Source organism: Colobus angolensis, unplaced genomic scaffold (genome assembly GCF_000951035.1).
Source record: "Colobus angolensis palliatus isolate OR3802 unplaced genomic scaffold, Cang.pa_1.0 Scaffold32, whole genome shotgun sequence".
NCBI lineage: Eukaryota > Metazoa > Chordata > Mammalia > Primates > Cercopithecidae > Colobus > Colobus angolensis.
In genome coordinates this window covers 12,421,590-12,449,323 of record NW_012116488.1, presented here as the reverse complement: position 1 = coordinate 12,449,323, position 27,734 = coordinate 12,421,590, and the positions used below count along the sequence as shown (strand labels likewise).

The 27,734-nt window shown below is 40.8% G+C and overlaps 1 protein-coding gene across 2 annotated transcripts in view; it reads left to right on the top strand.

The window, feature by feature from the left end:
- UNC79 (unc-79 homolog (C. elegans)) overlaps positions 1–27,734 on the top strand; it is a 357,370-nt gene that overhangs the window by 265,462 nt on the left and 64,174 nt on the right. Inside the window, exons 29-37 of one of the 2 annotated variants that reach the window (XM_011951564.1) lie at positions 588–770; positions 1,695–1,857; positions 4,400–4,549; positions 5,129–6,349; positions 14,526–14,633; positions 18,218–18,334; positions 20,908–20,991; positions 24,908–25,010; positions 26,987–27,127. In XM_011951564.1, coding sequence (XP_011806954.1) covers positions 588–770; positions 1,695–1,857; positions 4,400–4,549; positions 5,129–6,349; positions 14,526–14,633; positions 18,218–18,334; positions 20,908–20,991; positions 24,908–25,010; positions 26,987–27,127 — 2,270 coding nt within the window. The remainder of the gene's footprint in view (positions 1–587; positions 771–1,694; positions 1,858–4,399; positions 4,550–5,128; positions 6,350–14,525; positions 14,634–18,217; positions 18,335–20,907; positions 20,992–24,907; positions 25,011–26,986; positions 27,128–27,734) is intronic. The other variant, XM_011951565.1, reaches the window with a different exon arrangement.

Genomic DNA, 27,734 nt, shown 5'->3' with positions numbered 1-27,734 from the left:
ATTTTTGGTAGAGACAGGGTTTAGCCATGTTGCCTGAGCTGGTCTCATACTCTTGGGCTCAAGCAATCTGTCTGCCTCAGCCTTCCAAAGTGCTGGGATTGCAGGCATGAGTCACTGCACCTGGCATGTGCTTTTTCTTATTCCTGAATGCATATTGCTAAATTGCTCTCCTGAAAGATTGTACCAAGTTTGGTTGGTATAATACTTGGTTCAAAGATTGAACCAAGTATTGCCAGTTGTCCAGGAATTCCCATTTCTGCAGGTGGTTACCAATATTAGGTTTCTTCATTGTCTAGTTTAACTCTGGTTAATAGTTGAATGGATAAAATTTTATTTTCAATAGGTACTGAAATAAATAATTAATTAGATTAAAACTATTTTCATTTACAAGTTTCAAAAATTTTTTGTGAGGTTGGACTTTTCCTCCTTCTTGCGTACTAGCCATTACTTTTAATATTTTGTGGGATGCCTGTTAAATACTTTGCCTGTTAAAAATTTTAACCACTGGGATGGCTCACATTTTTCCTTTTGCCTTCTGAGTGTTCTTTGTAGTTTTCCATCAGTTATTAATATTTTTTCTATTTCAGGTTATGGACTATAACATTAACTTGGGAAAACACCTTCTCCCCTTAGTGGTTCAGGTGCTCAAATACTGCTCTTGTCCTCAACTCCGGCATTATTTCCAACAGCCACCTCGTTGCTCCCTCTGGTCCCTAAAGCCTCACATCCGGCAGATGTGGTTGAAGGCCTTGCTTGTCATCCTTTACAAGGTGAGCTGGGTGGTCACTGCTGTTTTAGATGCAATGGTTCTCTTAGAGAGCATAAGGAGAAGACCTGAGTCTTTAGTTGAAAATTTTGTAGAATAAAAGTTTGACCTTCGGAAGGAAGATCAGGATATGCAATTACTGTTAAGAACCAAAGAGCTATTGAAATGAAAATAGAAATGGGAGGCCCTGTGGATACGTGCTCTAAAAATGTTTAAAACAAAGAATGATAAATGGTAGGCTATTGATCAAGAACCTCTGTTTATAGTGTTTATACTCAGTCTCATATTTTATCTAAGTATTAATTATTATTTCAGAAAACAAAGAAGGTATCTGAAATTGTATTCACCCGCTAAATGTTTCTGCCAGATAATTTTCTTGAAAAGAACTGTAACTATGAACTGACATGTTCATATTTACATTGCTGTCAGTGATTTGGTGAAGAAGGAATATAGTCCCTTGTAAAAATAAGGCCATGGAGGAGGGCGTGATGGCTCACTCCTGTAATCCCAGCACTTATGGGAGGCTGAGGTGGGTGGGTTGCCTGAGTATAGGAGTTTGAGCCCAGCCTGAACAACATGGTGAAATCCTGTCTCAGCAAAAAATTAGCCAAGCATGATTGCATATGCCTGGTCCCACCTACTTGGGAGGCTGAGGTGGGAGGATCACCTGAGCCTGGTAGGTTGAGGCTGCAGTGAGCTATGATCACACCACTGCACTCCAACCTGGGCGACAGAATGAGACCCTGTCTCTAACTAAACAAATAAATAAGGCCATGAGCAGAATCTCTTTCTACTTCTCTCTCTCTCTCTCTCATATATATATATTTATCCCCAAGAGATACTGCAAACAGTATCTGGCAAGATCAGGTGGAAAAACTTACCCTTTAAAATAACCATTTATCTTTTTCTCCCTCATTTCATTGGGCAGTATCCATACCGAGACTGTGATATCAGCAAGATCCTGCTGCATCTGATTCACATAACAGTCAATACACTCAATGCGCAGTATCATAGCTGCAAGCCCCATGCCACGGCAGGACCTTTGTACAGTGACAACAGTAACATAAGCAGATACAGCGAAAAAGAAAAAGGTACATATCTAAATTGCATCCCAAACCTAGCTTCAATACATAATAGATTTCTGGACAATGTTTTCTTATTAGATACAGGAGTGTTCCCAGATACCATTCTGGAGTAAAAAGAAAATCGCTTTCTTAATTTTCCAGCCTCCCATGAATGTTGCTGCTTTAACTTTAAAATTGAGCATTCGAGAGGAATAATTGATATGCTTCTAAAGTCTATATCGTAAGAAATAATATTTTGTAAAATATTTTCTGCTATTTGATTCAGGAGCCTTCATAAGCCTTTTCTTATGTTAGAAGTGTCTCGTTTTTGGGCTATAAAGTAAGTCTTGGTTGGCACACAGTGGAGCTATTTTCTTTGTAGGTCTCTAGTTTGCCCCTGACCTTTGTGCTCATACAGTTTCAATGGAGTCTAAGTTTGCTGAAGTGCTTTTTCCTAGCCTTTTAATTCAATACAAAGTGATTCAAAGCAAGGGAAATGAAACATTTTTGCTGCATAGGTGTAAGTTATCTCCACTATAAACACTTTTTTCTATTGCTACCTTTTTCTAAAAGGAGGCAGTAGAATGCAACTTTAGCTAGAGTAAAATTGCAGCCTGTTTTCAGGTGAGACATAAAGAACCAGGGTGTATATTTTTAGTTTTTGGTGGAAGTCATGGCTGACTAGATTTTAAATTGACATCATTTAATCTAGTCTTTGGAGAAAACCAAGTGTCCAATGACCCATTGTGAGGTTAGTAGAGTCTCTTTTGGTAGGACTGCTCTGGAGATATCTCAAAAGTGTAAATTGTAGCCAGTGTTCCACTGTTTGTTATTGCTGAATGTTCCAGAAATCTAGTTTGGCTACAGATGGAACTCGAGAACTAGGTTCTTTAAGTTCTGGTACCATTCAGATCCTTCCTGAAGAATATCTTGTCTACCAGTTTAGGGTTTGGTCTCCGGGAAATTGGGGAGATCTGTTAAGCTATGGATGTTTTCACTGTGGGCTTAGTGTTTGGGCCAAACCCTGATGAACCTTTCTGGATGGGAGGCGCCATCTTGTGGTCTTTCAGTATTGATTGTTCGATGCGTTTTGAAAATCAAAGTTGTGTAATGCAAATCACGTAACTATTGGTTGGAAAAACTGCATTTTTCAAAGGATATTTTTCCAAAAAGGAAATAGAGAAGTAAAACAGATTATTGTGTTGCATTTTCCCGGAAACATGTGAATTTGATAGGCGTTCCCATCTTTGTGGATGTTCACTGGGTTTAAAAACAAATTCATTTTGATTGTTAACATTTATTTTTATTTAATTAAAAAGTTTAGTGTGGTTATTTCATCTAAAATTTACTGCTTCAGGTTTCATTTACTTGTAGAATTTTGTGCCTTAGAACAGGATGAGTCCTTAAAACTTGATGCATATAATGCCCTTATGCTAAAAAAAAACCTTGAATAGTCATAATCACACCTGAACCTCATCTGTCATATACGTAGATGTACATACAGGCCAAACATTATTAGTTCAGTGATATTCAACTTGAATAATAGGTTAACTCCATTTATGGTGCTATTAAATGCATTTTAGTAACCTTTTCTGTTGCCACTTTGTATGTGGCTTTCGCCTTTCAAAAGAATGAAAGAAGAAAATTGGTTAAGTAAACTTTGTGGGTTGCAACATATCAATTCTTTCCTCATTAACATATTTTGGGGTTTATCTTGGATTTAAAAATGGCCACATGGGTATAGAAGGGAGGACGTAGAAACAAGTTCAATAGGCATTCAAAGTGACCAATTTGTTTATGTAAGATTAGGGATCGTAAGTGTCAAAGATTCTTTCTGGGATTCATGAGATCCATAATAGTTACACGTGGTAAACTCCTCAGAGAAGAGTCTTACTTTAATAGGAGGAAATGTTATTTTCTGTTTTCTTTTTCCTTTGTTTACTCTTTCAGTCCATAATCATTCGTGGAGCTTTTGAGATGACAAGTGGCTTTTCTAAGCTTTTTCTGTGTGTTGCGTGTCTCATTATCAAATGTAGAGTACAGTATTTTGCATTCACACCGTATAAGGTGCATGTACTGTTAGGCTGTGTCTATGCCAGTTACCAAATCCCAGAAAGGCAGATATTTTTTTTCTTTTTTGGAAAGGCCAAGATCCACTCATTTTGTTTAATTTCCTTTCCCCAAATCAGCCTGAAAATCCACGCAACACAGGCAAGTCCAAGCAGTGTCACAGGCTCCTGGAAAAAGTAGCTGACATCTGTGTGTCATCTGGTGTTAAGCACACTGGAAAAGTTTCCCAAAAAGGCACTGTTGGACTCCCAAGAAGCCTCTTTAAAAATGCTGCCAATTGTCATGTGAAAAGTGATGGGCAATCTTGTAACAGCTTCCTCTGTCCAATAGATAGATAATTTGATGCCTGGATGAAATACCAACCCATGGCTAGACTTGGGCTGGTGCAGAAACTACCCCAGACTTTTTTCCGTAATGCTTTCATTGAAATGCTTGTGTAGACACAGCCTAAGAGAGAATAACCTCTTAAGTGTAATTTTGACTTTCTCTCCCCAATTAGAAGAAGATAGTGTTTTTGATGAATCTGATATTCATGATACACCTACTGGACCCTGCAATAAAGAGTCTCAAACTTTTTTTGCAAGATTGAAAAGAATAGGCGGCAGCAAAATGGTGAAATATCAGCCGGTTGAGATGAATGTTCAGAGAAGTATGAATTTTTTCTCTTAGTAATTTTATGCAGAAATGTTGTACTCTACCGTTTGTTTGGGGTGAAATCTTAATTTTATTATGTTACTACACATTTTAATACCGTTGATTTATACATATGTATGCACAAACAGTATATATATATACACAGTTATATATATACGTGAATTGACAGATACATCATTAATGTCATGATCGTCTTTGAGGGCCATTGCTTGATTTGATTTGTTGCAAAATGTTTGCTTCTCTTCCACACGATTTGAATATAGTTTCCTAGATCTACCTCAGCCAAAAAATGATCCCCTCTTCTATGCACAAATGAACAGAGCTGAGGAATTATCCCGAAGTCCGATTTTGGAAATCAGATCTTAAACTGCCATTTTGGTGTCTTTCATTCCTAAATTTTCCAGTTTTTGAAATTAGAACGAACCTTACAAAAACTTGGCCAGAAAATTCGTTTTCCCTCCTGGTGGAGCTGGGATTGTGATGATGATTTATGCCAATTGTATGCCCAAGGATGAGGGGAAAAAATGGTGAAATCTCCAAGTAAAATAGTACTAGCTTTTTCTGTTTTGATCAGGTGAAATAGAACTGGCTGAATATAGAGAGACGGGTGCATTACAAGACAGCCTTCTCCACTGTGTGAGAGAAGAAAGCATTCCGAAAAAAAAGCTGCGCTCTTTCAAACAAAAATCTCTTGATATAGGGAATGCAGACTCGCTTTTGTTTACATTAGACGAACATCGTAGGAAGTCGTGCATAGATCGGTGTGACATAGAGAAGCCTCTGACCCACGCTGCGTATGTCACACAAAGACCAAACGACCCTGGACGTTCTAGACAGAACTCTGCTACGAGGCCTGACAATAGTGAAATCCCCGAGAACCCAGCTCTGGAAGGGTTTCCAGATGCTCGAAGGCCTGTCATACCAGAGGTTAGGTTAAACTGTATGGAGACGTTTGAGGTGAAAGTTGACTCGCCAGTAAAGCCTGCTCCTAAAGAGGATTTAGATCTGATAGATCTGTCCTCAGATTCAACATCGGGGCCTGAAAAACACTCTATACTCTCAACCTCCGACAGTGACTCTCTTGTATTTGAGCCTCTTCCCCCTCTCAGAATAGTGGAGAGTGATGAAGAAGAGGAGACGATGAACCAAGGCAATGACGGCTCCTCCGGTAAAAATGCTGCCTCCTGTCCTGCCATCCCCAGCCATCCCTCTGTCCTCAGCCTGAGCACAACTCCGCTTGTGCAAGTAAGTGTGGAGGATTGTTCCAAAGACTTTTCTTCTAAGGACTCAGGAAATAATCAGTCAGCAGGGAACACGGACCCTGCCCTCATCACTCTGGAAGACCCTATGGACGCCGAAGGATCCTCAAAGCCAGAGGAGCTGCCGGAGTTCTCCTGTGGTAGCCCACTAACGCTGAAGCAAAAACGAGACCTCCTTCAGAAGTCGTTTGCTCTCCCTGCGATGTCGCTGGATGATCACCCTGACCCGGGCACTGAAGGGGAGAAGCCTGGGGAGCTGATGCCAAGTTCAGGGGCAAAAACCGTCCTCCTCAAAGTTCCCGAAGATGCAGAGAACCCCACAGAAAGTGAGAAGCCTGATACCAGTGCAGAATCTGATACAGAACAGAATCCTGAAAGGAAGGTGGAAGAGGATGGAGCTGAGGAATCCGAATTTAAGATTCAGATTGTTCCCAGGCAGAGGAAGCAGAGGAAGATTGCCGTCAGTGCTATCCAGAGAGAGTACCTCGACATCTCCTTCAACATTCTAGACAAACTAGGAGAACAGAAAGATCCAGGTAAGCTCGCCTCTCTTCTTTCTCCCAAGCCTTAACTTTAAGTTTGTGCATCTTGTTTGGTAGGGTACTGGCGTTGAATATGCATCAGACTCAAACTCTTATAATGTCAGGGTGTGACATTATAATGGCTTCGCAATCACTCTGAATCCTTCCAGTTTAGTGGACAATGTTGGATGCAGATGTGGTTCTCCTGGCTCCATAAATGTTTCTGTTTTTGTTGTTTTAAACTCTGCAGTCAATTCTTGACCACCCTTGGCAATGAGATGCACTGGTTAATTCGTATCGGGATAATCCAGGTATCATCTTAGCCTTCCTCAAACAGCAAAAGTCATTAACTTGAACTCTTTGCTTTCTTTTTTTCTCTGCTCTATACTAGTGAGCTATGATATAGTCCAAAGAAGGAACCAATGTGAAGGGCTAAAATAAAGCAAACAGTGCTTAGAATGATTAAGAATTGACTGTATAATCATTTACAGGGCATACAGCTGATTGTAGATACTAACCAAATATCAGAAACCAAAAAATACCAGTTACAGCCTAGACCCTAACCCACAGTCATCACTTGGTGACGAAGTTGTCACCGCCCATGGATTTCCTGCCTCAGGGCTATTTCTTATGTTTGCTTGGAGGCATTGTTTCTAAGAAAGATAACTTGAAAGAAATGGCAAGCCCATGATCCATCTCATCCTATAACACAGTCTTCTGTAATGTTACTGTGACACTGATCAGAACCCATCTTCATTTCTTAGTTCAGATCTTTTAAAATAAGTTCATGGGGCTGGGTGTGGTGGTTCATGCCTGCAATCCCAACACTTTGGGAGGCCGAGGCAGGCAGATCACAAGGTCAAGAGATCGAGACCATCCTGGCCAACATGGTGAAACCCCGTCTCTACTAAGAACACAAAAATTAGTTGGGTGTGGTGGCACACACCTATCTTTCCCGCTACTCAGGAGGCTGAGGCAGGAGAATTGCTTGAACCGGGGGTGCAGTGAGGTGAGATCATGCCACTACACTCCAGCCTGGTGACAGAGTGAGACTCCGTCTAAAAAAAAAAGTTAATGAGACTTTAGAAAAAATGGAATTGGTTAGGGATGATTATTTTAGTAGATGTATAGACTGTGGAAGGTTAAAAACTGGTGAAGGTCTTAAAGACCTCTAGCTTAGCCCCTCATGTTATACAGGAAGATACCGAGGCTTAGAGGAGGTGATGCACCAGGTCACATGGCCAGACAGAAGCAGTGCCTGATTCTAGTCATGTTTTCCTGCTATTCCACACAAAAGCAACTTCTAAGGGGATGCACCCAGCTTTTTTATTTGCCTCAAGCATTTCCAGAGGTTTCTAGCTGTCATCTAGCCCATAGGACAGAGCTGTCTACCTCAAAAACGTGCTGTAAAACTCTGTTGAATGAACATTAGCGTATTCAGAAAGGGTCACGCTCCAGCCAGGCAGGGAAAAAAGGGTCCTTGTTCATAACAAGAAAGTTTAAGAAGTTAAGAAGGCTTTCAGGAAAACTGGGACACCTTTTTATTGTTTGGGGCCAGGAAAATGGCTGCATATGGAAGGAGGATGGCACTGACCTAGAAATGATAGAGGTCTATAGGGCAGGTGCATGCGAAGCTGAGGTCCACAGGGTGAGTCTCTGTGATGTGTAGGTTGCATGTAGGTTCTAGCATGCAGGTTTGTGTGTGCAACTGTGTTGCCTTCTTTATTCACCCTTATGTTTATGATTGTTCCCCAGACTACCAGGGAGGAAAGTAGTTTTGTATTCATACATTTGTTAACAGAACAAGGGAAAAATACATGATGATTATAACATATCTTTAAAATGGTATAATATATATTATTATATAACATATATAATATATAACATATATATATTATACTGTCATCATAATTTTATGTCTCCATAGGGCTTTGCCTCTCACTGACTCTGACCTGATCTCTTCTGCCCCTCCTTGCTGGGCATGTGGAGGAGTCCTGTGTGCTCAGAGCATGACCCAGGCATCCCCAGACTTTCCTGCCTTCATCATCAGTAGTGAGGGAGACCCAGACACTTGCCCCTCCAAACCGTCCCAAATGCACGGCCTTACCCTTGCTAACTGCCAGGAGGCCAGGACTCATCTTACTGTGCACTTCACTCTGTTTGTGTCAGTCCCTAGAGTACTGGGTCATCCTTCATATCCCTCACTCAGAGCTCCACAAGGCCTTGCATACCTTCTGTTCTGAAGCTTTCTCCCTCGTTACCCCGGCTCCTGAAACCCTTCCCCTGTGTCCTAGGAAATTCGTGGTCCTTTATGAGCAAAATTCCTCACACATGTTCTCTCTCCTCTATTTCCCTTGCCTTCTGAGTCTAATGGAAGCCTAGCTCTCCCCAAGGGCATTGCTTTCCCTACAGCCCATGTCACTGGACTTGGCCAGGGGCAGCATCTTCCTTGTTCCACACTGCCCCTTCCAGACCCTTCCCTTCTTGTCTCTAGAAACCTCTGCTGTGAGCTGCATACCCTCAGACCACAGTACCCACTACTTGCATTGCTGTGCCATCACAAACCCTGGCTCTTCCTCACTTGCTGACAAATTTGATTCGTGGCCCTTCTTACTCTTTCCTAAATTATTCTTGCCATAATTCCTGTGGATTTTAATATTAGTGTAGATGACACTCCTGACACTTGGTTTCCTTGAATGCATCTTCTCCAGCGATTGTTTTTTTTATCCTCCACCTTAGCTCAGCTGCTCTCACCCATGGTCACATCGCAGACCTTATTATTTGCCAATAACTGCAACCTCTTCATGATCTTACTTTCACATCTCTTATTCTCTGATTACCATTTCTTCTCTCCCTGGATAATCATGTATTGATCCAAGTATTTTTTGCTGTCCCTCCCCTACTTCACGTCTTTTCTACTTACTCAACTTACACTCAAGGCTATCAATGTAATCCCTGCCTGCACCCTCTCAGGCCTTTCCCTTTTTAGGCTAAACACAACCCGTGTTAAAACCAACTCTCCCTCTACCGGTACCTGCATCTATCAGATGAATGTGACTGGGTAAAAACACATAATGCATTGTTCAAGAAGTTAAAAGAAAATTAAGAAACATGCTTGAATTCTTTAACATGACCAGTGAAAGCATAGCTCCAGGACTGGCCAGCAATAGCACATGGGCCGAATCTGCCCACTGCCTGATTTTGCAAATGAAACTGTATGAAGTGGCCGGGCGCGGTGGCTCAAGCCTGTAATCCCAGCACTTTGGGAGGCTGAGACAGGCGGATCACGAGGTCAGGAGATCGAGACCATCCTGGCTAACACGGTGAAACCCCGTCTCTACTAAAAAATACGAAAAACTAGCTGGGCGAGGTGGCGGGCGCCTGTAGTCCCAGCTACTCGGGAGGCTGAGGCAGGAGAATGGCGTAAACCCAGGAGGCGGAGCTTGCAGTGAGCTGAGATCCGGCCACTGCACTCCAGCCTGGGTGACAGAGCGAGACTCCGTCTCAAAAAAAAAAAAAAAAAAGAAATTGTATGAAGTACAACTACACATGCACAAAATGCAATTTAAAAAAAGAAAAACAAAAACACACAATGTTGACTGGTATCATTTTAAATTAATGGCCATGAACCTCGACTGGGTCCTTCAACCTGGCAATCATAATGTCTTTTCCTGGTCCATTCACATTTCCAGTCTCCTAAATGACTATTTCATAACTACTTTTCTCCCTGAACTTTCAATAAGTCTTCCAACTGACATAATTAAAAGGACTTTCCACAGCCTCCTACCACCTTATCTGCCCACCTTCCAGCCTCTGCACCTACACACCTGGACTTCCTGGCTGGGGCTATAGGTTAACTGTCTGTATTCCTGTTTACACCCAGCCTTTCCACATGTGGACAAGATTCTATCTCTCTAACTTACTCAAGAATATTGGCCTCTAAAATTCTCCCCTCTGTATCCTCCCTTAGTATATTTTTTTTCCTAAAGGACCCTTGACTTGAGCCTACAAACAATCTTATTTCTCTTTCTTAAACAAACAAAAGCACTTGATGCATGATCTGCCAACTGTTATCCCATTGTACTTCTTTCCTTGTAGCAAAACATTTTGGAAGAGATAGTATAGAGTTGTCTCTTCCAAATTCTAGTAGAGTTGTCTCTTCCAAACTCTATACTAAAACATGCTAATGACTTAAAATTAAAAGAAAACAGAAACACATAATGTTGACTGGTATCATTTTAAATTTTGATATCATTTAATTTTTGGTATCATTTTTAATGTTTTAGTATAGAGTTTGGAAGAGACAACTCTATACTCTCGCCAGTTTTCTTCCATTCTATTAGTTCTAAAAGCTGTTCATATGCCAGGCATGGTGGCACACACCTGTCATCACAGCTACTTGGGGGGCTGAGGCAGGAGGATCTCTTGAGCCCAGGAGTTGGAGGCTGTAGTGTGCTATGATTGCACTTGTGAATAGCCACAGCACTCCAGCCTGGACAACATGGTGATACCCTGTCTCTTAAAAAAAATCATTCCCACTATTTCACCCAAACAGCAGTTGTCAAGGTCACCAGGGTCCTTCACTGTTAAATCTGTCAGCAGTCAGCCATGAGGTCTGATGCTGACATATCTGCAATCTTTGACACTGTTGGTCACCCCATCATTCTCTTTGGTTCCTCTCTATCTCCCTAATGACAGAATGACTTGTGGTCTCTGTCCTTGATCCTAGTCTCTTCTCTATGAACTCACTCTCTCTATGGTCTTGTCTGGTTTTAGTCTTTACATATTGTCTCTATGCTAAGACAACCATCAGTGACCTATTGCTGGAATAATGCTGTGTAACAAACACCTCAGCAGCATACAACAGTAACTATTTATTTAGTTTGAGAGTCTATGACTCATCTGGGGATTGGCCAAGGCTTGGATGGCTAGGCTCTGCTTCTCATGCCTGCTGACCTCAACCAGGACCTTGAAGCCTGGAAATATTCTAATGGTGATGGCAGAGTCACAAAAGAACAAGCCCAGTTGCAGAGGCACTTTCCAAGCCTCTGGCCATGTTATTCTTTCAACCATTCTGTCAGCCAAAGCAAATCACATGGCTGAACCAAAGTCAAGAGGGGAAATATACTCTTCCTCTTTAGTGGTAGACCTTTAAAGTCACATGGTGAAAGGATGGATTTAGGGAGATATGAAGAATTGGGGCCACATCTCTCAAATATTGCATGGGACTTTTTTTTTTACTCATACTGAAATATTACCTGTTGTTTATCTGAAATTAACATTTAACTGAGCATCCTCTATTTAATCTGGCAACCTTAATCTACCTTCAAAACACATCCAGAATGTGGCACCTTCTTCTTACCTCTACTGTTTCCACCCTGGCCTGAGCCACTGACATCTCTGACCTTGATGAACTGCTACACCCTCCTAACTGGCCTCCCACTTTATACTCCTATTACCTTCATGCTCTCTCAACATAACAGCCTGAGTGATCCTTTAAAATAGGAGATTACACCATTCCCCTGTTTAAAGCCTTCCAGTGACTCCCTATTTCTTTCATAGCAAAAGCTCAAGTTCTTTAAATTCCTGCAAAGCCCTATGTGGTCCTAGTCCTCATTGGCTCTCAACTGCATTTGCACTATTCTCACCACAATGCTACTTAGTCACAGTGACCCCTTGTGAGGTCTGTATTCCTTACCTTTGGGCCTTTCCACTGATTGCTCCCTCAACCTGGAACTGCCAGATACCTGTCTGGCTCATTCTCTCCATTCTTTTAATTCTTTGACCCAACACGAGGTTCTCTGTGAGGCCTGCCCTGGGCTATGCCCCACACTCCAGCCCTTACCTGGCATCTTAATGTCTCTCTTTCTCTTCTCTGTTTCTCTCCTACAGAGAATTGATCTTCCAGCATACAATAATTTATTCACTTTTATGCATATTAATTATTATCTGTCTCTCCCCACCAAAGTGAAAGCTCCTGAAGGCAAATATTTTGTTTGGTCTGTTCACTGATCGTATCGCAGGTGACTAAAAGAGAGCTGGCAAATGTCTGATGAAGGAATGAAAGGATAGCCTGACATTTTCTGCCCATCACTATAAAAAATTGAATACAAATATTTTAAGCCAAGTGGATAGCTCTATTCAGATATTTATCTTAAATTTATACAAGTAAAAGTTTCATAAAATGATGGAGGGCCGAGGAAAGATTGCCTCGCTAACAGAATCTTAGTACACTAATGATTATTACTGAGCTTGTTACAGTAAGACGTTTCTTTAAAATTAAAGATACACCAAGGATTTTAATAGGCATGCCAAGGCTCATGCCTGTAATCCGAGGACTTTGGGAGGCCAAGGTGGGTGGATCACCTGAGGTCAGGAGTTCGAGACCAGTCTGGTCAACATGGTGAAACCCTGTCTCTACTAAAAATACAAAAATTAGCTGGGCATGGTGGTGGGTGCCTATAATCCCAGCTACTAAGAAGGCTGAGGCAGGAAAATCACTTGAACCTAGGAGACGGAGGTTGCAGTGAGCTGAGTTCATGCCACTGCACTCTAGACTGGGCAATAGAGCAAGACTCCATCTTACACACGCATATACACACACACACACAAATAGGCATGCCAAAACTCTGAAAGTCTTAATAATCTTTCAGAGAATCCTGAAAGTTAGCTTTAAGCTTTTCACTAACATTATTGGTGAGATTATTAGGCGTTAGTTGTAGCCTGTATAGAATGCAGGCCAGTAAGGGTAAGAGAAACAGTTATGCATGTTTTTGATTAGTGGTTTGGGGAGGACACCTAAGAGAAAAATCATACCTGATCTTTACTATCTTAATGGCTAAAGTAATTTAACATTAGTCGTTATTTTATGCTTTATTAAGAGGGTTTGGGAAACTTTACAAGAATTATGCTTTTTTTGTTATCAAGAGGTTATTAATTTGGCAACCATACCTACTCAGAAAGACCTCTGAGAATCAAAAATAGATGCTTTGAAGTCAGTGCTCAGAAACTTTTCTCCCAGACCCTCACCTAGGATCTGTTCTATAGTTTAGCAAGTTTAATGATCATCCAATAGTAGAATGGTATTAGTTTCCTTAAATTGTATGTTTGTATGAATATATGAGGTTTGCTCTCTGGCAAGAAAAAACAATTGGCACCATGACAAGGATGAGACAGAAACACTATTAAGCGTAAGAACTTGAAGCCATTTGGGATTGACATCCCTGAATTCCAGTACAGCATAGTCATGGAGGCCCATGGTGGTAACTCCAAGCTAGCAAGATGCTCAGTATGTTCACTGCATGGTGCTGCCTAAGATGGCAAGAAGGTTTGGAAAGAAGGCAGTCAACTTTTCAGCAGGTTTTGAAAAATAATTTATGATTAACTAGAATAATGTGGGACAGAATGTTTCCCATTACTGATAGGTGAATAAGACAGTATTATATGCAGAAAATATTTCACTTTAAATTCAACATTCGTCAAATAGGAGAACCAATGACAGTCTGTTTCTTGCTCAATGAATAAAATACAAAATCTGAATTAACTGTGCATATTTATTTTGGGTTGAGTACAGTCCATGCTCCTAAATCACTTAAGGGTTAGCGAAGGTTATGGGCAAGGAAACAGACAATTAGATTATAGTGTGGTAAGTCTGGAGAAGGTTAAAGACAAGGTGCTCTGTGATTACATCAAAAGCGCACCTGACCCAGCATTTTTGTTTGTATATTTTTGTGGAGAGAAGTCGTGGAAGCCTCCCTAAAGGAGAAATTTTTCTATATAAATTAAGATGCAAATGATGAGTAGGAAATTGTCAGATAAAGGTGGAGTACCTCGACAGGAGATGGGGATGAACTAGTAAGCATATTTAGGTCGTAGATGAAAAGAAATTCAGTACAGAAAAGTTAAGGAATTTGGGGATATGCATTGTGAGCAGCTGAACTTTAGCTCTGTAATTTTGCTGTCATTAATCTCCAAAAGGCAGATCCATGGGTGCAGAATGTCACATAGAATCAGCTCTCCCTGGAACATTGTAACCAGTGTGTATGTAATTCCATGAAAGTAATTATTAGGGCTGGAAGATGTATAAAGATTTGAATGGTTGTAGTAGGCAAAAGGGAAAATCTATAGAAAAGGTTCTTGAACTTGCCTTTAATCAGTGTACTGAGTTTTTAAATAATATTTCTGTTTGTAGATCCTTCTACTAAAGGACTTTCAACTTTGGAAATGCCACGAGAATCTTCATCTGCCCCTACGTTAGAAGCAGGTGTGCCGGAAACAAGTAGCCATTCCTCAATATCAAGTAAGATTTCCTCTGCTGATTATTTCAGCTGTACTTTTATTTTGGAACACTGTCTGCTGCCTTGTTTTCAATTTTTCCAATCTTGGTATTGTATATATATTTTCATGGTGCGTCAGCTTCCTTGGTGACAGTATGTTGTATGTTCTCAGAGACCCTGAAGTGTAGGATGGCCCACTTTCGTCCATATCACTAGTGTTTGATAAATCACTATGGTTGCTGACTGGCCAAATATCCTAATTTGTTAAGGAATGATCACTGAATTCCATTATTCAATAAAATAAAAATTGTATAATCTGAACATAAAACACGGAACTGGTTCTGAGGCACATGAAAAGCATTGTCTATGGCAGAATTGTACATGGAACACTTATTTAATTTGAGTTGCCTCCATCATTGTGATCTAGGTTATCGTAAAATAAATGTGTGATATATCATATTCCCAAAGTCATGACTGAATTTAGCTCTTTTGGATTGGAGAGTAGAAATGGCATGACATTTTACAGGACCCATAGAAGGCAAGTATTTTGAAACTGGCTTCTGTCACTGGGTCCTAGATTTTGTCCATGAGAGCTTGAGTTCCACTGAAAGTTCTGTAAGGGTGTCTACCTGTCTCAGCGGGGTTAATTACGAGACTTTAGCATGAAACATTCTTACCAAGAATCAGAGATACGAACGGAAGTGCAACTTCTATAAACCTTTGTCATATGTCCTGATAAATGTTGTGTTCCATGTGGACATTGCCTGAAAAGCTATTTAATAATTTTCATTTGACCATCTTTTGATGATCCTGAAAAAAACAGATAAAGATCTTAAATATTGGACTGGTAGTTTGGAACATCATCATCTTCATTGTTCATTCATTCATGCATTCATTCATTCAGCAACTATTTATTAAGTGTCTGCTGGATGCCAGACACTATGCTTGGCACTGGAGGTCAAAAGTGAGTACAGAAAACACCACTTGTTCTCTAGGAGTTTGCAGTCATAATAGTAATTGTAGCTACTATCTACTTAACATCTATCATGTGCCAGGCACTGTGCCTAGTGGCTCACACACATTGTTATCTGATCGAGTTCTGGCATCGGCACATGCATGATAGATGTGCCTATAATTAGGTGATTGAGGTCCAGAGAAACTAAATGACTTGCCTAAAGTCAAATACCTACTAAGTGATAGAGTCAGGAATTGATGCTAGGCCCTTTAGACTTAGGAACCCATATTCATTTTTAGTATACCACCCTTCTTTTAAATAATTCAAATTCAGTTGCAATAAGGATTATGGAAATTCTAAGAAATAGTTTCCAAATGGCAGTTATTTGCCCTTTTGGTAGCAAAGAAGAATGGCCAGTTCTGAATCTAATTATTCTTCTTCTATTACAAAAATCTGATCACATGATAAAATGCTAATTTTATGTCCACATACTAAAATCACGAAAGTGTGTCTTCTCCTAATTTGTATGAGTAATCTTTAATAAAAGATGGTGGGCTGGGTGCGGTGGCTCACGCCTGTAATCCCAGCACTTGGGAAGCTGAGGCAGGAGGATCACTTGAGCCCAGGAATTTGAGACCAGCCTAGGTAACAAAGTGAGGCCCCGGTCTCTAAAAAAAAATTAAAAATTAGCCAGGTGTGGTGGCGCACACCTGTAGACCCAGCTACTGGGGAGGGTAAAGTGGGAGGATCGCTCGAGCATGGGAGATGGAGGCTGCAGTGAGCTGTGATCGTGCCACTCCACTCCAGCCTGTGCACCCTGTCTCAAAAACAAACAAACAAAACAGAAGAAATAAAAAAGATAGTGAATTAGAGTATAATTTGAAATAGGATTATTAGCTCAGTAGGACTCAAGTGCTAGTTAAATACACCATAAAATGAATTTACAAATATTTCATGATCCCAAAGTCATGATTGATCTAGACTTTGGATTTAGCTTAGTACTTCATTAGATTTCCACCTTTCTCCTCCTTGCCATTAAAAGCATGCATTCTATAGCTCTTGGTGATGTGTTCTTGGAGGCATCATGCTTGGTACCTTATACACTGAGCTAAACATTAAGGGATTTTATTCTCAGGGAATTCTGCTGTCTTTAAAAACACCTGAGAATTGAAGAAATTATTCAATCATTAGAGGTTTTAAATTTTTCTTTGAGTCTTACTAGATGCTGCTAATTTTTAAATTTGTTACATCTTTGAAAAGAATTCTGCTTTTGAATTTTACTTAAAGCTGTGCTTTTCAAGTGAGTCATAACATTGTAAGTTTTGCCAATCAGTGACAAAAACCAGAGATGTTTAGTATTAGGTTGAATAGTCATTTCCGTGAATTTGGTTAATATTGACTTTAAGACACAAGAATTCCCATCACATCCTTCCCTTTTGATCAGTTTATCAGCTGGTTATTTTGTAGCTAAACATGTTGTGACCACCATTAATCAAACAGCATGCTAGTTACATTAAAAATAATGTTATAATTGATTTCACATCACACCAAGCTGCCACCTTGGTGCCATGATTGTGAAACCTGTGTATAACATTGAAGAGTTTCCAGGGGCCATGCAGTCATCCTGGTCTCTACCATCCCTTTCTAGGGTGAGTAGTTGATAGCTTCAGTTTCTGAAATTGTTCTTATAGCACAGAGAATAACCACAAGTTGTCAAATATACAGGATATTTGGGGTCATGTAGAAAAGTTGCATCCATGATGCTCTGCCTCTCTCACTGGGCTGGTTGGTAGGGAATGGCGGGACTGCTGGGAATAGGACCAGAGGAGGCTGCTTTCCAACTCAGCAATCTACTGACAAAAGCGTTTTTCATTGTTTTCTGGTTTGGAAATGCTAATAACTTGACATTTCACTAATGGGATATGTTTCAATGCTTAACTTACAGGATAAAAATGTTACTACTTTTTAAAAACAAAGATGTGTACTAGAATCTGCTCATGGAATGTTGTTTGATTCACATTTTTCGAACAGTAGGCAGAGGCTCACACGGAGATTGAAAACAGCAACTTTGGAGTTGATATGTTTTGGTTTTAGGACCACCTCAGTTGCTGACTAGTTCCAAGTCATATAATTTCATTTGCTTCAATTTCTCTCTCTAAAAATTGGGGTTGATATGTGTCATCCTACCCTAAAATATACATGCACACACACACATCATGCACACATGCACACATACACAAGGACCTCATAGGGCTATGAGGAAGATGGAAATAATATATGCACAAGCTCCTTTAAAGAAAGTTAAGCCATACATTTAAATTTGTTATTTGTCTTGAATCCTTTTTGGAACATGGCAGGGTATATAATTTAAAAAGTAGATGAAGATAATCATATTTCATTCAGTTGTAACTGGGCTAAATATTTACAGGCGACAAATCAGTGCTAATGGGCAGTGTTACCATCTTCACTGTGTGAAGAAAGGTGTCTGGAACAGCAGAGTACCTTAGTTTTTCATTTGAACAGAAGCATACAATTTACCAAAAATTATGAATAACGAATGAAGGGTCAATTAAAATTCTATATGGATGTGTGGAGCCTTTGTGTGCTGTGGAAATTTATTATTATAATCGTCTCCTAATTTCCTCCATCTAGCTCAGTATAGGCAGATGAAAAGGGGATCCCTGGGAGTTCTGACAATGAGCCAGTTAATGAAGCGGCAGCTGGAGCATCAGTCTAGCGCCCCCCATAACATCAGCAACTGGGACACTGGTGGGTCAAGCTTTTTCTTCTCGTTCTACCTCTCGGATTAGCGAATGCTACTTTCTCTGTGTCCGCTCTGCTCCCTTGTTAAAGAATAGATTTTCTCTCATCTTCTTTGGTTCAGATAATTTTTTCAAAACCACCTAAGGTAATTAGTAAGTCTATTTAAACTTCCCAAGTGTTCTAGAGTGACACGCTCTTCCGTTGAGGCTGGCCCAACTCTTGTTCTCTCTAAGACCCAGATTCCACATATTAGGTTATTGATCTGGGGAGGAGGGAATGGAACTATGGTTTCATGATGCAAATAAAAAAGAAAACACACAGCAGATTATCAATATTCTCTGTTGTATAAACTACAAAGTACCCCCTAAATCAGGGAATATTTAGAGTAATGACAATAGCGATAACAATTGTCAGCTTAGTGACATCATGATCTGCCAGTAGGTTTGGGAATATGAGTTCTGTGTTTTAGCCAGCAGGGTCACCAGGTTGCAGCCGCACACCCCCATGCTCATAAGATGGAACTGCATCTAACCTCAATTTTAAAGTAAGAATTGACTGCCATGACATGTCTATTCTAAACATGATCACTTTGCATTTTCTAAACTTTGTTACCACGTTTTGTACATGTACTACCTTATCAAGCTAGTAGTACAGTCGCAATCCTCTTTTAAGTGCCTGCATTTTCTGTTTTTTTTTTTTTTTTCCTATAATTAAATGGGTCATTTGAGTTACAAGATTACATATGTGAAAACACCTTGCAACGTGCATGCACCACTAAAATGTAAGGACTTATTATGGTGATATGCTCTGGGGCCTACCCTTGGATCAGACTCTTTTAGTATCGTGGTTAATGCTTTCTGGCTGCAGTGATATGAGATTATTTTAATATTCTTCCTGATGACTATGAATTATAATATCCACAAAAGCAAAATATTGAGATACTTTCATTTTCTTCAAAGCCATAGTATTTATGTACATAATTTTACTTGCCCTCATTATTCTGAGAGAGAGAGAGAGCGCTAGTCTAGATAACTAAATCCCACACAGCATACCCAATCTCGCATTTAACAGATAGTTTCAACTCTCCTGGACTTTATAAGGGTTCTTAACGTTTTAAAGGTTTAGTGTTTTCTCTTCATTTTAGTGATATGTTGTAGTGAGCAGTGAATAGCCAAGAGCCAACAGGCAGGGGAGAGAAGGAGAAAGACTGGACAGCCATCCTCAGGAGTTCACTGGGTTTGAATGAAGTCTTTCTGCCTACACCAAAGAGGACTGTGCTTTCTTCTTTATGGAGGTGAAACTATGTAAGGAACTGAGAATGGCAGCTTTTGTTTGATTAGGTCTCCAATAATTACATGCTGATGTGAGGGCTCTGAAGATGATTTTACCTTGCTACTGTTTTCTGCAGCAGGTAGCTCAGCCTAAGCTAACCAACCTGTTTAGATTCCAACTACAATGACAACCTAGTTTGATGGACACAGGAGTTATAAAAGGCAAACTGATCTCAATTTTCAGTCCAAATTTTAATCTAAGAAAATCTACATGATGCCAAATAACCCATTTAACGGAATTTGTCACTTTTCAACCAAATTTCAACCTTGTTCATGTCACTCTGGTTTCTCATGTAATATTTCCCATTTATAAGTTGTCTGAATTTCTTTCCCCTGAGTTTTCCTGGGCCTGTTTTCCATCCTCCAAATTGGTTCTCGAGTCACCAAGTCCTATGAGTGTCATCTCAATATTCTTGTTTTGATTAGTGCCAGAAAAAGTCCTCCTCACATCCGAGCCCAGGGGAGAGTCTGTGACTGTGTCATACAGTGTTAGGTGGCATGTCACTTTAAACTACACGTGTAGATTCAGTGACTTGCTGGTCTCCACAAGAACAAATGTGGCCATGTAGGCACACTAAAAAAGGCAACCTAAAACATGGATCTGACCAGTTAACCTCAGCACCACCAACTCTGCCCTGAGAGCTGCCTCTTCTCCACCCATGCATATGAGACCCGCCTCTTCTCCATCCATGCATGGCGCCATGACTTACTGCTTTGCCTCATCTTTCATGTGAACAAACATTTTTGAAGCACCATGCCTCCATTTTTGCCCCCTCCCCCTTATTCCTGTTCCCCATCCCTTAGTCCAACGCCTGTCATTTCCTTCTACCAGTTCCACATGTTTTCAGTATGACCTTTCTGGCCATTGTCCCAAATGACACTTATGTACTTACTGATTTGCATAAAACATTTCTGTCATGGCTGTGATATTAGCCTTTCATTTCATATCTGGAGATATGAGATTTGAACTTTTATGGGGAGGCAAGATGGGGTGCTTGTCTGGACTTTCTGGGATAGTTTTAGATGCTGTCCGGCTTTTAGTTGCATTTCATAGAACTGAATGGCAGGTTTGTAGTGAAGCCCCAAATAATCCTACCCTAATATATAGGATGTGTTCTGAAAATGTTAATCATATGTAGTCACAGTGACCACACAAATGGCCCCGAGAGATGATTGGTTAAATTCTTCATATTCTAAATGGTGCTAGGATGACCACATCAAAGACTGAAACCCTCTATTTATCCACAGAACAGATACAGCCTGGGAAACGCCAGTGTAACGTGCCAACGTGCCTAAACCCTGACCTGGAGGGACAACCATTGAGGATGAGAGGTTAGTTGAGTCACAGAGTCTCTGACTATAAGAGCTGAAGGAGACTGGACATGTCCATCATTTGGTCACCCAGCAGGTGCAGCCTTTTTCTTAGCAGCTCCATGGAGTGGGGATGACCTTTGCCCAAACACCCCCAGTGGCTGAGAGTGCGTGACATCTCATCTTTGAACATGGCCAACGGTTCTTCCTTATAGTGACTTTCTAACCCTTGCACACAAAAGAAGTCCAGTCTCTTTCATATATATATATATTTCGAGACAGGGTCTTGCTCTGTCACCCAGGCTGGAGTGCAGTGGTGCAATCTTGGCTCACTGCAACCTCCTCTGTCTCCTGGGTTCAAGTCATTCTCCTGCCCCAGCCTCCCGAGTAGCTGGGATTACAGGCATGCACCACCACACCCAGCTAATTCTTGTATTTTTAGTAGAGATGAGGTTTCACCCTGTTGGCCAGGCTAGTCACAAACTTCTGACCTCAGGTGATCCACCCACCTCAGCCTCCCAAAGTGCAGGGATTATAGGCATGAGCCACCAGGCCTGGCCTCTTCTATTATTTTTGGACATTGCTTATTCCCTTAGTCTTTTCTAGACCAGACATTCCTAGGTCCTTCAGCATTCCTTCTCAGACATATCAGTTTTCCATGTTATGCCATATCTACTCTTCTGAGCATGGTCCAGCTAATCTGTATTTTTTCTGGAATATTGAGGTCATAGGCTAATAGTTTCTTTCCAGCTCTCTGAAGTATACATTGAAAAGATTCACTTGACTTGATGCTGCTCACAGAATCAAGCTGAAGGCCAGTCTGTGCTAAGGTCGGAATATTCATTTTCAAAATTAATCCCATGAATTTTAACTACCAAAGTAGTTAATTGTTACCTTTGTTCTTTTTTAATTGAGAAGGCAGATTTACCTATCATTGGCAGAAAAACAGAATACCCGGAAAGAACTATGATCCCATCTCACAACTAGTCTTTTAAATCAAGTAGACCTATTTTTCTAGACCATGTCACTCTTCTAATTTTCCTAAGGAATTGGGAGATATTGATCTCCAGCTTTGGCTCACATTTCTTTGGCAATGAATAGCAGTTGTAGTCTCTGTATTGGATGAGGTGAGATTCTTCTCATCTGTGAGGCTAGGAAAAACTTTGATGAGTAGAAGCAAGGGTGGTTGGTTGAACAAATCTTTGGTGCTTGTTCATGATCTGGTGACTCAGTAGCAGCAAAAGTAGAATGAGGTGATGAGAACACTAAGATGGAAAGTCAGTCTCTTTCATGGTAAACTGAAGAGCCCATCAGTGCATCTGGGGGATTGATCCATGTATGCCTGCTTTCAGACAAACACCTTCATAACTTCTCCTGTATCCAAGACTCGCGAAGAGACTTTTTGTCAAAATCTTCAGCTTCAAAGTTGGGCTCTGGAGGTGAGCCCCTCTTCGTTCAAGTTTCTGAGAGCCCTCTGTTTCTGCTGCTAGCTCAGTGTAGAGTGCACTTCAGCTATTCAGAAGGGGAGCCAGTAGTGGAGGCATCAGAAATGTTGGCAGCAACTTGGGAGTAATAGGGACTGCCTTTAACATTGCAGACTTATTGTGACTGAAGTATAACAAAGGTGGCTGAGGTCTGTGGCTTCCTTTTTGTATCTCCCACCTCCTCCCAGTACGTTACTCTGTGTTCCTACTTCAGTAACAACATTTAGGAATCCATTGATTCAGCCAGTGTTGCCCTATGGGGGTCAGTGTCCAATAACTGAGCGTGTCTGCTTTTATAGATGACAGCCAGAAATATTGCATCATGCATTCCATCACATGGAAAAACAACTTCACAAAGCTATTGTCAAAAACACCTCTTTCTTGGCATTTGTATTAGGCAATCATTAGTTTGAAACTGCCAGAATGACTTCCAGTCCCTCCCTTTTCTTGACTTTAATTGTGATTACTATGTAATAGTAATTGGCAATAATCTTCTGAAAGGCTTGACTCAGAGGATTTTTAATTTAAAAAATCAATTTCTTATGTTTCTAGTAAGTCTATGTACTTATCATCATACATTGTATGGGCTGAATTTTTCCACTTCTAGACAAGCATTCTGACATCTGGTCAATGTGGTCTGTCAATGTGCAAGAAATGTGGGGTATTGAATTTAAATTTTCTGTGTCTTGGTTTCTTGAAGCAAATTCATGCTGTTTACTGTGCTATTTAATAATCAATTGTGTCTTCATTTATCTTGGATTATTTCTTGCCTTTGCTATTATTAATCAGTGTACATTTATGCTTGTAATACTGTTGCTTCCACTCAAAGTAACATATTTTTGAAACAATTGAAGATGTTTGTGAATGATACACTTATGTATACTTAGGGAAGGATGTTATCTTGGATATAGCTGATAAATATAGTAGTAAAATTTGGATTCCCATTTGGGAGCTTGGGAAGTGACATAAAGATATTTTCAGATACTTTCCATTGCAGTTTGGATTTGTAAATGTTCTGCTTCTTATATTCATGTAATCTTTGATCAGACAAAGGAGTCTGTAGTATAGAAGCATCTTGACTTTTCAAAGGCTCAATACCATTTTTTCTTCCTAAAATTCAGATCGAAACACATTGCCCACTTGGCTAGCTTTATGAATATTTTGATTCCTTTAGAAACTCATTGTCTGAATCATTTTCTTTCTCCTGTTTGAGGAAAGGTCATACCAGATTTTTTTTTCCTCCCAACACCAAGATACTAATTCCTTGATGAGAAAGATTATTTAATGACTGTTGGATTTTTCTGCCTTCTTTCCTGTTTGAAGAACTTAGAGTTTTAGTTATTACTTTGTAGAACATGGCATTATTCTGAATGATCACTTTGAGATTCTTCTTGGGGGCCTCATTTTCATCTGAGACTCTTATCTTGCACTAGTGGCTTCCTTAATGGAGGAAAGCTTCCTGACTCTCCAGACTGATTTACTCATCCCTGGAGCATGTTGCTAAGATTCTTGCCTCAGATTTCTTTGAAGCCATCAAACCCCAAAGTTTCAAACACTGTGGTATTGATTGGCTGACGTGGAAAGAGTCACTAGATGGTTCCTTCAAAAAAACTTGATATTACATTCATAAATACCTCAGTTGGAAAAATGCGAGTAGAGGCACAGTGGCTCACAGCTGTAATCCTAGCACTTTGGGAGGCTGAGATGGGAGAATCCCTTGAGCCTAGGATCTTGAGACCAGCCTGGGCAACATAGTGAGACCTTGTCTTTACAAAAAGCTTAAAAATTAGCCAGGCATGGTGGCGTGTGCCTGTAGCTCCAGCCACTTGAGTGGCTGAGGTGGGAGGATTGCTTCAGCCGGGGAGGTTGAGGCTGCGGTGAGCCATGCTCATGCCGCTGCACTCCAACCTGGGTGACAGAGCAAGACCTTGTCACAAACAAACAAACACACACACTGATATTTCTTAGCTCAAAGATCTTCCATTGCTTAAGTGCATGGAGTTCTGGGATCTTACCACTTTCCCATATTAGCAAAACTGTAATGTTGATATGCATTTGTGATTTTAGAAATGCAGTATCATATGGGCAGTTTGCATTTATGCCTACAAATAAGAATTGTAGCTCTTTTAAGGGTACCCTTGAATAGATTTCCCCGTTTGACTTTCATCTTTGTCTTTGGACCCTGCTGGCACACCTGAGCTCTTTCTGATTTCTTTCAAAGTCAAGAAGCAAAGAGTGAGAAGTCTAGCTCTTCACTTCAACCAAGTAGAAACAAATCACAATCTTTCTTGACTTCATTTCATGATTGAGGGCTTTCTGCAGTACAATTGGGACGTCTAAGTTACATTCCTGGGAATGTGATCTTTGGAGGGTTTCTAAGAGGAGAACCAGGCCTTTCTTGGCCCCTTGAAGCTCATCTGTATTCACTGGTTGTCCCTTTGCTGCTTACCCAGGTGCCACCAAATCCAGCCTGCTGTCAGCACCAAGCATAGTCAGTATGTTTGTGCCTGCACCCGAAGAATTCACTGACGAGCAGCCGACAGTGATGACAGACAAGTAAGCTCACACAGCTATTTTCTTCACCGTGTTTACAGAATTTGAGTTTGGTCACCACAGTGGTGAGAAAGTTTCAGAAGAAGCGTGTTTTACTTTTAAGTCATAATTTGTTCTTCCAGTATATTACCTGACACACAGATGCTTGTTCAGTGAGTATGATAAAGAACAACCAAAGCGGGTGGATTGCTTGAGCCCAGGAATGTGAGACTAGCCTGGGCAACATGGCAAAGCACTGTTTCTACTAAAAATACTAAAATTAGCCAAGTATGGTGTTGTATGCCTATGGTCCCAGCTGCTAGGGAGGTTGAGGTGGGAGGATCACTTGAGCCTGGGAGGTCGAGGCTGTGGTGAGCTGTGATGGTGCCACTGCACTCCTACCTGGGTGACAGAGTGACTGTCTAAAAAGAAAAAAAACTTGTAAGATTTCAAGTTTAGAGAAATCCCCTTGGACCAGGAAGTCTTCTTGGTAAAAGTGACCTGATTGATAAATTAGGTAGATGATATGGTTTGGCTGTGTTCCCACCCGAATCTCACCTTGAATTGTAATAATCCCGTGTCAAGGGTGGAGCCAGATGGAGATAATTGAATCATGGGGGCTGTTTCCCCCATACTGTTCTCATAGTAGTGAATAAGTCTCACAAGAGCTGATGGTTTTATGAATGGGAGTTCCCCTACACAAGCTCTCTTGCCTGCCACCATGTAACATGTGACTTTGCTCCCCCTTGCCTTCCACCGTAATTTTGAGGCCTCCCAGCCATGTGGAACCGAGAGTCAGTTAAACCTCTTTCTTTTATAAATTACCCAGTCTTGGGCATATCTTTATTAGCAGCATGAGAACAGACTAACACAGTATGCTTCTGATAAAAGGTGAGGAGGGTAAGGTGGAAGGGGCTGGTGTGAGTATCCCTGTAGCTGGCCATCCATTACTCATTCATAATGAGCTGACAGCCATGACTGAAGAAGCGGCGGTGCCTGTCTCATGCAGCTGCCTTGGAAGGTCCACATAGGTCATTGAGTTGCCCATGGAGGGCTCTCGCAGCTCTTCCTTTGGGATTACCCTCCTCCCTAAGTCTTAATCTTTCCTACTTGCCTTTCTGTGCACTCCATTTCTTTTCTTTTTTACTTAGAAATGTGAATCCTATATTTTAAAATGTCAATTTGTAAGACATTTTTATACTTCTTCTTTGGCCTATATTTAGGAAGGTTTCAGAAGGAAAGGTCACAATAGCGGTTGTAGTTGTTTCCCTGCTACTCCCAGTACACTTTCGCTTCCCTGTATAAAACCACTCACTTTATCAGCTGGCTTTGGTCAAGCTGAATGAAATGGACCCTACATTAGGACACTACAAAGAACGATAAGTTGGAAGTCACCTAAGAGCGGGTGCCATTGTTTATGCTTTTACATACAACACTCGGCAGGCCTGGTGGGTTCATAAAACTCATCTGAGTAAATGGTGGTGAAGAGACTCCATTGTCTCCTCATGCTTCCCAGATGGTTCTATAGACTTGATTACCCTGTCTCTTACCCACAAATAGAACATTTTCTGAAGGCCTCCATCCGTGCCTAAGCATTTTTCATTTTTAACTTCAACAAATGAAAAACAAATCTAGTTACTGACTTTCCTCAGCAATAATGTCAAATGCATCAAATCCCTCATCCACAGACTTCAAACCGCTGGCCCAGGTGGTACTCATTCTAAGCAAGAGCAGTCACTCACATGCAGGCTGGATGCTGGGGAACTGAAAGAACATTTTCAGTCATGAGAGGCACCTTCGTGGTCTCTGTCATGTGTGCTGTTTCTGTATCTGTGGTGATGGCAGCACTGGAATCCCCTGCTCATGACCAGAGTGGAGCTTCTGATCTCCTTTTGGAGACTTTTCCAAGACCTACTGAAAACAGCCATGTGTGTAGTACATTACATCTTGAGACCATGGATCTTTCTTTCATGGAAAGCGTGTCTCTCTTTTCTTTGCAGATGCCATGACTGTGGGGCTATTCTTGAAGAATATGATGAAGAGACACTCGGGCTGGCCATCGTGGTCCTCTCCACATTCATCCACTTAAGCCCAGACCTGGCAGCCCCATTGCTGCTGGATATCATGCAGTCTGTGGGAAGGTGAATGTCAGCTTCTGTTTTGTTTGGTAGGAAGGTCCTTATTTGATCTCTATCTTGAACTAAAAGCTTACCAGTTCAAAAGTAAAACATTCAGCCACCTTGTAGATACTGGTATTTGTGAGGTCAACTCAGACTAGTTTTAAAAACTGACTAGACCCATCTTTCGACTGAATTCTCCAGCTGCATAGGGTCATGAGTCACAATGTCAGAGCAAAGCTAGAGGCAACTGCACTAAGAAAACCCCACTGTTTGTTACTCCTATCACTAGATGAGCTAATGGATGTAACCATGCACACAACTGTCAGGAGTTGATAGTAAGCACTTCATAAGTATTAGCTGTTATTATTATTTCTCTTTACCTGTTTTGAGATGGATTTTCTAGGCATTTGTAATCTCAAGGACACCTCATTTAACTATGAAACTTGGGGCATTGTTGTGTGAGGAGACACACAGTAATTACAGCAGGTTCACATTTCTGACTCAGATAAAAGAAGGATGCACACATTTGGGGAACAGGGCTTTCAACCTGACTGAGAAATTATGCTTAGCTGCTTTGAGGATGTTCATGCTAAGAAAATGCTATTTATTAGATAGGACATTAGAAGAT